The following is a 12506-nucleotide window of genomic DNA, read 5'->3' as shown; positions in this document are numbered from 1 at the left end:
TTTTTAGTAGATGCAGGGGTTCGGTTGGCTATGGAGATGGAGCTTCAACGAATTATTGTGGAATCTGACTCTTGTGAGGTGGTTGATGCCATTAACGAGAGTAGCTGTAATGGTGAGTTTGGAATGGTCATCCAAGGTTCTTTGGAGTTGCTGCGGTCTTTTAGGAGCTGGAAAATGCGACATCTGAAAAGGGACTACAACAGAGCTGCGCATGAGCTGGCTCAGCTAGCCAAGACACCAGGTTCTTCTCAGCTTTGGAATGGGATTGAGTCGCCTGTCATACAGCATGTGTTATTGCTAGATAGAGCTAAATGTTAGCTTTGTTTTTGCTTTTGTTTTGACTGTCCCGTTGCTGTTCTCTGTTGTTATCCAATTTCAGTTTAATGAAAATTCAGTTTTAGTTTCAAAAAAAAAAAAAAAAAATACTCGTGGTAAGACATTCAAACCCATAAGCTCATCATTTAAATTATGATGCGATTGTTGGAAACCATGAACATTGTTTGCAATATGGAATTCATCATAGTAAATATTATTTACAAAAGTATTTTGAAACTTGTCCTGTTGTTTCAAATATTACAACTAACTGCCTAAAGGCTCACTGCAAGTATCTATGAAAAAACCCAAAAAATTCACTAACAAAAGTCCATGAGGAATGAAAACCCATGGCAAACATGTGTTGTTTAGGAGGCACACAATTTGGCCCAAAGGGATCAGCCCATGTTAGCAAGCCTAAGCCAAAAAACACCAGCAGGAGGCAAATGATTGAAAGTGGGCAACCAGCGCTTGTTCATCTCTAACCAAAAAGAATAACTAGAGACTCATACAAGAAAACCAAGCATTTAAGAATGGACTAAGAGTTGTCCCATCAGTTTTCTACCACTCTCTACCTGACGTAAACAGTGCCCGAGGATTGTCATGTCAGCTGAAGTCTAAAAGATGATGGAACTCCATCATTTTCCTCAAGACTGCACCTCTAGCGGAGGGGAGCTGAAACTAAATTATCCAAACTTCAACAAATGGATACTATAAATGTTGAAAACGTTTAAGACGTGATTCATGTGCCAAGCCCATGAATCCTAAAGGGAAAAATTGGGAGCATGTGGTTTGGAGGGCATTAAGGAATCTCCAGCGGAACCCCTGAAGTAGACTAGAGCTTGACACCTAGCTTGGGGGTGTTAAATCTTACTTCTCAGGGGTTTGAATCTCAGTTGGAGTATTAGGATTCGCTCTTGATACATGCCTCAATCACAATAATTAAGCTCAGCCCCAAAAATCCTGGCATTTAATGCAAAACACTCTAAAATCCCATCATTACCTAAAGAAGCAAGGCAGCCCCTGAAATAAATTTTCTTACTTCTGATAAAAAATCCCAGGAAAGCTTGACCTTGATTCATCACCTCTAAGTAGTCATACGTTTTTTTTTTTGGATTCTTGTCAATTAATGCTTCCCTAAAGCTTCGTTATAAAAACACAAGCAACTAACCAAAAAACAACCTGGCTACCCCCCCTCTGAGACTTTGAGATTCATTGGCCATTTTTGCTGATGGTTCAACTCTCTTTTAGCTCACCACCCATCATCTTTAGCCTACACCCATCTAATCCCAGATATTATTTTCCCCCTTTACACTACCATAACTCATAAATGTCTTTCAGCTACTGACGAACAGCCCATTACTCATAAAAGACTTCAATATCAACATCAGTCCTATACCACTCACTCAAAAAACAAACTACATTCAGCTCGTCCATGCCTTATAAACACATACTTACCTAAATCTTAGTTTAATACCCATTGCACTGAGCAGGGATCTCTTTTTCCCTTTACACCATGCCAATTAATCCTCCATTTTTTCTTCCTAGGGAACCTTTAATTTTTACGTTTTACTTTACTGTTGAAAGATATGATGTTTTTAGAACAATTGAACTCTTTCCTCACATTGATGTAATGATGGATGAAAGCACAATAAATTCCTTTTGAATGAGACACATAAGGACCTAAAATTTTCTTAAATTTATCTAATTATTGATTGCTAGACCGTGTAATTCCACCTCTATTGTTGGACAATTTATCTCTTTGGGCTTCAATGTAACATCACCCTTACTGCTGGAGCATTTATTTCCCTTGAACTATCAGAACAAGATCACTAATGTACTAATTAAGCATTGTAAAGTATTTTTCATTGGGCTTTTGTTGCTGTTTTGTTAAGTGCAGCCTTTGTTTTTCTTGCTTGGATAGGCTTGTCATCACATCGAAAACCTTTGGGTGCCATCTCAAGAGCCCATAGTCGAGTTTCGGCTTGGTTTCCCAACATTTTATTAAGAAACATCAATTTCCCCCTCAACAGGTCTTAAGGATGATTCTCAAGGATTTGACTTCAATAACTTGCATCAAATGAAGTATTAAGAAAAATAAAATAAAATATTTTCATTCCATCTCTCACATGACATATAGATTAGAATCATGCATTGCTATCACATCAAATTCCAGAGAATTCATATAAAGTAATGATGTTTTTTTGTAAAAAAACTAAATATTATTGACAACAGGTGAGTAAAAAATGGAAAATGAGATGAGTGAATGTAACAATCTTTTTCTTCAGAAATGACTTATGGGAATCATTGTGTGCGTCATTAAGAATTCACATGTAGGATTCATCTTTGCACTTTCATGCATAATAGCAATGTTCATGCTTTTTCAGGTTTAGGTGTATCTTTGTGCATAGGACCATGGTAGGTTTAAATTCGTTTTGTTTTTTTGGTTTAATTTGCTTGTAAATTTGGAGTGAAATTTTGTTTCTGTTATTAATTCTGGTCAATTTTATTTATTTATTTATTTTTTTGGTGAATGGAGAATGTGAATTTTGTGAAGGAAAAAGTTTGAAGAGATCATCCATTTGAGTTTTAGTGTACATGACTTTTAATGAGTTATGTAATTTGTTTAATTAATACACATGAATAGTTTTATAAATCACATTTCATGAGTTGGAGGAAATAGCTTCAAACTGGTTTTGAGCTAAACTTTGTTATTTCATAAATTTTCTTCTAATTTTTTTGGATTTTTTTAATTGATTTTGTTATAGATGGATTGGCAATTTATATTGATCATAGTACCTTAAGAGAGTAGTTCTTAGACCAAATGATGTGGATGCCTAACACATTTTCATTCGATAACTCAACCTTTGGCCTCAGTCTAAGGAACATAGATTTGATCTTATCCATTATTTCATTTTAGATTATACCTAGAAAATTAAGTCATATAATTTTTATTTTCTTTTCAAAGCCTTTTTTAATATGTTCATTTATTAATAATTTTTTTTGTGTGGTTTTTCTTAATTGTTCTACTATAAATAAAATTAAGTGATGACTACAATATAAGTTTCTTAGATTAAGGGATATAAACACGGTTCTACTCTGAGATTCATAATTGAAAATACAAAAATTTCTTGTCTACTCAGATCGCGCTTCTCATAGTTTCACCTAGTTAAATCATTACCAAAACATCTTTAGCACACCACACCAAGGCTAAAGTGCAATTCATATCATAATGGGAGAAATATACTATGAATCATAACGTCACCGATGAATATACTACAAGGTGCCAGTTAACTAGAAATCTCTTCGCACTCAGGTTTCGAACTAAGCAAATCCCTTTGACAAAAATAGCGTGCATACAAAAACGTGACCATGAATTAGTGGCGCACTATGAGTATGAGTCTATGATTTTAGTTTAGTTTTCTTTGCCATCCACTAAGATAGTCTTTGGACGTGGGCGCCTGAATTGGCCATTTGGACGTGGGCACCTGAATTTGCAGATTACGTGTGATTCAATTGTACTTACCACTAGTAGACGTTTTTGCCTTATGTGATATACCCTTATTTTTAATCACGAACTCTAAAAGTTAATGGGCATGCCTACAAGGATATAATTTACATTTGCTGCACTACCACATTATATTCTCTCTTATCATGGAAGTACATTTTTGTATGATTATTGGGGTTGGGTAAAACGATGTCATATATCTAAAAACCACTATACTCCAAAATGTCTTGTCAGAGAGTGCAGAGTGTGATCCCCAATTCCCTATTTTCATAGATTTGAAGCACAAGCACAACATCAACAACACTCATAGGTGATTGGGCCCCGATCTACTAAGTAGCGGCCGCCCAACAAAATTGGAGCTATAAGCCCATATAATTAAATGAAACATTTTTGTTATCACTTAAATAATATTTAATTAATATTTAATATTATAATTTTTTAAAAATAAAAATTTATTCTTTTCATATTGTAATATGCTTTTTTTTTTTTTTGGGAAAAAATATTAAAGCTATAATAAATTTTACTTAAAAAAACTTTCAAATGACGTAAAAATGAATGCGATTAATGACACCTCAAGAAGATAATAAATAAGCATTTGAATGAATGATATTAGGGATATTATAAATTTTATAACATGATGCTTACAAAGATGTATCACTAATCACAAAAAATAATTCAAAAATGTATTTAATAGGTTATTGATGTCCACATATTATATTAATTGTCACGTCAATTTGTAAAATTTTGAAATAAAATTAATAATATTTTTAATCATTTTACTATCTGAATTATTTCTTGTGATTAGTGAAACATATATTTGTAAGGGAAAATGCTAAAGATACAAATTCTTTTACAAAAACTTTTACAAACTGATGATGTGGTAAATGATTATAGATAAATAAATAAAAAATGATGTTATCGGTGATTCTAGATGAGAACCAGTAAGAAGTTGACTATAACAATAATTTGTAAAAATATCGTAAAATAATTTGTAACTGTAGCATTACTTTATTTGTAAAATTTATGTATTTAAAGTTGTATTATCTCTAACGTTACTCAATTATTTGAGACTTCTTAAAAGTAGAGAAAAATATAAAATTAATTTTTTTTTATATCTCCATTTTTTTTTAAATATATCAAATTTTCTCCCAAAATTTAGGGCCTTCCACTAGTAGGGCCCTAGGCGGTGGCCTAGGCCTAGGGCCGGCCCTGCTACTAAGCATCCAATTTAGACATCAGACCCAAAAAGTTGCATTGCACCCCTACAAATCATTGCAAAGTGTTCATTTAGAAGGTTACTTCACTTTTATACATGTGAGAAAAGTGCATTCAAATATTCCTCCTAGGCGGAAAAAGTTTTCCCATCAAAATGGGGGAAAAAAAAAACTTGTTTGATAAGTACTGACTTTGTTTACCTAGCCTTAATGCTTAGACCTCAACACACTGTACCTCATGACCTTGGAAAGAAATATCCTCAGCTATCCACCACCAACTTCATCATCATCTTCACCGTAACCAGTAATTTCCATTTTTGAAGTACCACCACCAATATTTCCATTTCTCAAATGGCGCACTTTGGGTGGATCATATTACAGCTTGACATGTATGCAGTGCGCTTACGCACAAACCCACCATAGAAACCACAGCCTTGATCAAATTGGCCTATCATTTGTTACGATATTATGTATATAAAGCATGAGGTTTGTGAAAGTGATATTCCTCATTCAACAACACAGATACACAGAGAGATCTATACGATAATGAAAGGCAATACGATTTTCTTCTTATTCTGCTCTCTCTTCCTTGTCTCGTTTCTGGAAGATACTGGGGCAGCTCAAGCGGGGACTAACTATGGCGTTTATATTGTGTACATGGGGGCTGCGGCTTCCACAAAGGGTTCCTTGAGGGATGACCATGCTCAGCTTATGAGCTCTGTGTTAAGAAGGTAATTAATGCTAGCTAGAGACACAAGAAGATACTTATTAAATTAGTAGGTTGTGATTTGAAGAATGTTACTTTCACATACCCTTATCATTGACATGATCACTTTCTCTTACACTTACCACAATTGAAAACGTCAATTGTTGTGGAAAAAAAAAAATGTAGGTCATTAGCTAGCTTTATTACTTCTTCCATGCTTAATAAGAGGTTAAAAGGACTTCGTTGTCTTGGGTAATTAACTTTTGGCTAAATTATAAATTGCACTATTCAACTTTTTCTAAAATTCAATTTAAGTATTCTAATTTTCAATTTTGTTTAATTTATTTCTCCAGTTAGTCACCATCAAAGTCGTTAATGACATAGTTTTGTATTGAACAAAAGTGAGTATTGAAAGTGAATAGAATTAAAAGGAGTATTGAAAATTTGAAATTGAATGAAAATTAAGTTTAATGACTGAATTGAATTTTATAAAAAGTTGGAGAATGTATCTTATAATTTAGCCCTAACTTTTTATTTTATACCACTTGTAACATAGTAAATGTTGTTTGTTAACCATGAAGACTGAGTGACTCATTTACTCTTGTGTGATTTGATCGATTGAAGTCAATATTCTGAGGTTGAATTCCCAGACTCGTGCAGTTAATTTCCATGACTATATATCTATACTTATGTTATCAAGACTTAGTTGAGTTGAGGTTAAGTTCTGGATAAACCCACATAAAGAGGTTAAGTCCTTCTATCCTCTTGTCTAAGATGGTATAGATTTCTCAATTAATAAATGCTATTTTGATCACATCCAAACAATATCTTCAACAAAATTATTACACTTTACCTTTTCTTTATTAAAACAAATGTTGTTTTTTAACCAATTGGAAGAGATGTGTACTATAAAATTAACCAATTGGAATTGGATTAGTAAGTATAACAATAATATTCGTCCTGTACTCCTGTCCACTATTTAATTTTTGCTTTATATTAACCAATTCCTAGTAAAGTTGCAACTTAACCTACCCATTTCTTTTTGTTATATATTTCTGCATATAGATATAGAGAATCCTTCATATCATAGCTATGGGCCTTTACTCCAAAAGAGTGATGAACATACTCAGATTAATTAAAAAAAAAAAAAGAAAAGGAGTGATGAACATACTGGTATAAGTTATAACCCATAGCCAAAATATTTGAAAACTTTTTTATGCAACATATTTTGACAATTTTTGAACCCAAGGCAAGTTGAAGATAAAAAAAAACGTAAGAGAAATGTTTTTCAACAAAGCCAAATCCATAATATCATTTTTTTTAGAGGGGTGTTACAAGAAATCAATATATATATATATATATATATAATTTTTGATAATTGCAAGAAGTCAATATTAATTATAAGTTAATTGTGACTATATGTGCTAGGAAAGAAAATACACTAGTACACACCTACAGGCATGGTTTCTCAGGGTTTGCAGCTCGGATATCAGAGGAGGAGGCTCGTTCAATAGCGCAGAAACCTGGGGTTGTATCTGTTTTTCCTGATACCCAAGTAGAACTCCACACAACTCGTTCTTGGGATTTCTTAAAGTTCCAAACGTCTGTAAAGATTGACTCCAAACCTAATACTGGCAATGATCAATCTTCTTCATCTGTTGGGTCAGACTCAATAATTGGCATCTTAGACACAGGTAAATCAATACTAGCTAGTATTGTTTAGTAAACAAAAATAGAACTGCATATATTGAACATTTGCTTCGCGTGCTGTTTTATTGTTCATTATGTTCTGATTTATAGTGCATGGAATATAGGGATTTGGCCAGAGTCAGAGAGTTTTAATGACAAGGACATGGGTCCAATTCCGACAAGGTGGAAGGGAACTTGCGTGAAAGCCGATGATTTCAACTCCTCCAATTGTAATAGGTTAGTGAATGTTACTTTCTGCACAGTTCAAGTTAACATCAAATATGCAAAAGGACTAAGTTATAGGCTTTGTTGAGAGCGATGGATGTTTCAATTTCACAACTTTATTCGTCGTCATAAAAGAGCCTGATTCATAACGGTTTGAAAATTTGTTCAAGAATAAGACTGGCTAAGTCGGTGATCTTGCCTTAACAGCCCCATTTTTTAATTTTTTGTTGATAATAATAGCCCGATCGGCTTAAAATAGGCCCAAAGAAGCTTAATCCAGATTTTCATTCTCGTAGGCATAAAAATTACAAAAAATTTCTGATTAAATTATGTTTGATCTTTTTTAGGAGAATTTGAACTTTAGACATTTACTTTGAAATCATCAAGATATGAATCAATTGAATTACCCGCCTCTTAGACACGAAATTTATTTGTCCTCATCACCAATACGTTCTCTTATTAGATAATGCTTGAATATTAAAAAGCACTTATGGGGCAACTTATTTATTGGGAAATGAATTTTAATAGAGAAAATATATCGGCACAACAAAATCTCACAATAACTTTGTTCTAAGTTTTATAAAATATAAAAAACTTTTAGAAAGTTTTTGACACTATTTTTATAAAAAATATTTAAAAACTTTTAAAATAATTAATTTTTTTTTTTTATCTTTTTCTATAAAAAGTTTCTAAAAATATATTTTTTAAACTATTGTTTTAAATCACTCATTATATAAGTATTAAAAACTGAGAGATGTTACGTTCACAACATTTTTATAATATTTTCATAACAAATTCCAAGTGGTTAGTACTTAGTTATTATTAGTTCAAATTTGAACTTAACACTAAGATTACATTTTTACTTCAACAATAATAACCATTAATAACCTGCCACTTAGAATTTATTGTAAAAATACTGTGGAGATATCATTTCTCTTAAAATCCTAATAGATGACTATACTTAATTTGCGTATCAGGAAGTTGATTGGTGCAAGATCCTACGGCGACTCTGCTGCTAAAGCCCCAGCAAAGTTGCAAACACCTCGTGATACAGTTGGCCATGGTACACACGTGGCATCAACTGCAGCAGGTAGCACCGTAGCCAGTGCATCCTACTACGGTCTAGCAGGTGGAACCGCAAAGGGTGGGTCCCCAAGTTCACGAATCGCTATCTATACGGTATGCTCATCTGGCGGTTGTCGTGGGTCTGCGATTCTTGCAGCGTTCGATGATGCAGTAGCAGACGGTGTAGATGTCTTGTCGTTGTCTCTTGGCGCACCATCGTATATAAGGATTGATTTGAAGTCTGATCCAATTGCGATCGGAGCGTTCCACGCAGTGGACCATGGGATCATCGTGGTCTGCTCCGCAGGCAATGATGGCCCTGACTCGGAAAGTGTTGTGAATGTTGCTCCTTGGATTTTGACTGTAGCTGCTTCTACTATTGACCGAGATTTCCAATCTAATGTGGTACTTGGTGGAAACAAATTGATTAAGGTAAACATTAATAGAAAATAATTATAAAAAAATGGTCATAATTTTTTTTTTATAGAATTTTGTTCACTTATATATTGTGATATTGACCTAGGTGTTTTCTAATATACAAATTATAGGGAAAAAAAACATGAGAGGGTGTTCATTTAATACAAAAGAAATGTTACGTTCACAATATTTTCACAACACTTTCATAACAAATTCTAAGTAATTTTAGTGATAGGTTCAAATTAGAATTAATGACAACTAACCACTTATGATTTGTTGTAAAAATATCATGGATATGTTGTAAAAATATCGTGAATATAGTACTCTTTTTTATACTTTTACGTGAGTGCCAATTTGGTTACTGAACATTTTATTTAAACAATTATGTATATATCATGTGATTAAAGCTATTAGCATTTAACGAAAATAGTAATAAAATGTTTGGTTTGGTACGTAAAAATGCTTAGCTTTATTTGTTCAAATCAAAAGTTTAAGGATTAAATTGACACTTATGTTAAAGGTGCAAATATTTATAAATAAAAAAATGCTCATATTTAATATGACAGCTATTTCTCACATGTCTTAACTTCCAACTGGTTCCTAAATTTTCTTTTTTAAAAAAAAAAAAAATTCAAACTTTACCATATTAAGATATCTACAAAAGTTATGTGCGCAGAAAATATGCAAATAATATTTGTGTGTTTTTTTAAATTGTGTATGTGATTGTTACATGAATGGTTGAGTTTATTTATTTAAATTTTTTGAGTAGGTTTATTTATTTTTTTTTTTTGTTGCTGAGTTTTTCTCTATTGACCTCAGGGTGAAAGCATAAATTTCTCTCCACTTAAACAATCTCCTGAATATCCATTGATATATGCCAAGTATGCCAAGAAAAGTGGTGCCAATGAAGCTCAGGCAAGGTACGTAAACATGATAAGTTTATAACCATGCCAAATGCCAATCCAGGGAAAAAGGAATTATAGTCTTTATAATAAAATAATTCAGACATTCATCCTTTTGTAAATCTTATATATATAATCTTTATCATTTTTTAAAAAGAAAAAAGATAAAAGCCTGGACAAGCAAACAAGGACAAAGCTCCAACACTAAAACGAACTCGAGAAATGTCATGTGTCTATATTGTTAAAATCTTTTTATAGTACTAATAGTTAGACCGAAGTATATGCAAAACATTCTTTCTTTCTGTTCTTTTTCATTTTTCCATAAGATGTAAAACGCTTGAGATTATGTTCAGAAACTGCAACCCAGATTCAATGGATAAGAACCTGATCAAGGGGAAGATTGTTGTCTGTAACAATGTCGGCGATGAGAATTATTCAGCGAGAGAGAAGATATCAGTAGTAAAGAGTCTTGGAGGAATCGGTATAGTTTTGATAGACGACCAATCAAGCAGAGTGGCAAGTACTTATGGTTCATTTCCAGCAACTTTGATTAAGTCAAAGGATTCTGCTGAAGTCCTCTCCTACATAAACTCAAGCAGGTAATGAAACCAAAGTTTTCTTTTGAAATTATATTCCAAAACTAGTTTTTTTAAACTAGTAATTTCTTGAGTATTTGAAGAAAAGAAGAAAAAAAAAAATGCTAATTACTACGAAAATTTCTGAAGCAACCCAGTTGCAACAATTCTACCAACGGTAGCAGTGACAGAATACAAGCCAGCACCTGCTATTGCATACTTCTCGGCTAGAGGGCCTTCATACGACACAATGAACATTCTCAAGGCATGGCTTCTTGCTCTTCACAATGATGTTATATATTACTTTGAACAACCAATTACTAGTTACCTAACATGATTGTTTTGCAGCCTGATATTGCAGCACCAGGAGTGGACATACTTGCAGCATGGATTGCAAACGACGCATCACAAACTCCACAAGGAAAAGAACCCCCTTTATACAATGTGATCTCAGGAACCTCCATGGCATGCCCACATGTTTCTGGGGTTGCCGCCACTGTCAAATCACAGAACCCCACATGGAGTCCATCGGCTATCAAATCAGCCATCATGACAACAGGTCAGAATCTGCAACTCATAATTCACAAATTTTGGGACTAAGGTTTGGTGTTGTTATATAGTACTAACCAATGACCACTGACTATCATCAATTTGCAGCAACTCAAACAAACAACATGAAAGCTCCAATAACAACAGATGCAGGTTCAATAGCCACACCTTATGATTATGGTGCAGGGGAAGTAACAACATCTGGACCATTACAACCAGGGCTAGTGTACGAAACCAGCACCACTGACTACTTGAACTACCTATGCTATCTTGGCCTTGATATAGATGGAATTAAAGCAATTGCGAAAACAATTCCCAATGATTTTGCTTGCCCCAAGAACTCGAACAGTGATTACGTATCCAATATCAACTACCCTTCAATTGCAATCTCCAAATTCGATGGAACAGCGAGCAAGAATATAAGCAGAACGGTAACTAACGTTGGTGGGGATGGTAAAACGGTTTATGCTGCAAGTGTTGATGCACCTAGCGGAATAGTTGTCAAAGTGATTCCAGATCAACTGACATTTACAAAGAACAATGAGAAGCTGAGCTACCAAATGATTTTTTCTTCTTCCACTGCAACCTCATTGAAGGAAGATGTATTTGGATCAATCACTTGGACTAACGGAAAATTCAAAGTCCGGAGTCCATTTGTAGTAAGCAGTAAGAGCGGTGACGACAACGATGAGTATGTGCTCTAATGTAATAGATAACTAAACATGTACCCATGGTAATAATGAGCACTGCATCGTATCTCCAGCTAAGTTTAAATTTCAAAGGCTAAGTAACAAAGTCAGTAACACATAATGTAAGCAAACAATGCTTAATTCAACTGAAAGTGATTACCGATACAATTTTGCCCACCACATGAAATGCCAGCATGGAACATTCCTCTCCACAATGCCAATGCAGGGTTACAACTTAGCAATGGTCAACGGAGAAAAAACGAGCATTCATTTCTGCGACCTATTCTAAGCATTAGATAGCATGGACAACAAAGTTTATGTATACACCACACCATAAAATGAATTTTAAAACCTTAAAACCAGTTTTAAATAGAGAAGACCCTTCTTCAAAAAATAGGACCTGGGAATAAGGCATGCCTTGACCAATAAATTTTCCACTTGTTCTATTTTCGATTTCTTTCTCCACTTCGCCGTGCTGATTCTATTCCATCAGTTTTGGGTCAAACTAAGGCTACTACTTATTTAATTTCATTGTATGTCTTAATGCATATGCCAGGGAGCCTAACAAGTGGCAGGTCGGAGCCACTTCGATAGCTAAAGAAAACCAAGCCTCTACAATGGAACTAAAAAATACCTCTACTTTGGGAATTTGAAT

General features: G+C 33.8%; 1 protein-coding gene across 1 annotated transcript; it reads left to right on the top strand.

The window, feature by feature from the left end:
• Positions 1-5244: 5244 nt before the first annotated feature.
• On the top strand, positions 5245-12019 carry LOC112036476 (CO(2)-response secreted protease). Its single transcript, XM_024069319.2, has 9 exons — positions 5245-5765; positions 7169-7434; positions 7555-7666; positions 8632-9151; positions 9956-10056; positions 10392-10637; positions 10764-10878; positions 10962-11172; positions 11271-12019. Exons 1-9 carry the CDS (start codon positions 5503-5505, stop codon positions 11864-11866), a joined length of 2430 nt encoding a protein of 809 aa, XP_023925087.2. The 5' UTR covers positions 5245-5502; the 3' UTR covers positions 11867-12019.
• The last annotated feature ends 487 nt before the right edge of the window (positions 12020-12506 follow it).

This window comes from Quercus suber, unplaced genomic scaffold (assembly GCF_002906115.3).
Source record: "Quercus suber isolate HL8 unplaced genomic scaffold, Cork oak 2.0 scaffold_43, whole genome shotgun sequence".
Lineage (NCBI taxonomy): Eukaryota > Viridiplantae > Streptophyta > Magnoliopsida > Fagales > Fagaceae > Quercus > Quercus suber.
The sequence above is the reverse complement of the archived record's forward strand: the minus strand, read 5'-3'. Positions and strand labels throughout refer to the sequence as shown.

What these genes read in the sequence shown, in the direction of transcription:
- LOC112036476 (XM_024069319.2), top strand. Translation starts at nt 5,503, where the DNA reads ATGTATATAAAGCATGAGGTTTGTGAAAGTGATATTCCTCATTCAACA. An exon ending in AACTCCTCCAATTGTAATAG is followed by an intron (nt 7,667 to 8,631) that starts GTTAGTGAATGT and finishes TTTGCGTATCAG; the next exon opens with GAAGTTGATTGGTGCAAGAT. An exon ending in TCCTACATAAACTCAAGCAG is followed by an intron (nt 10,638 to 10,763) that starts GTAATGAAACCA and finishes AAATTTCTGAAG; the next exon opens with CAACCCAGTTGCAACAATTC.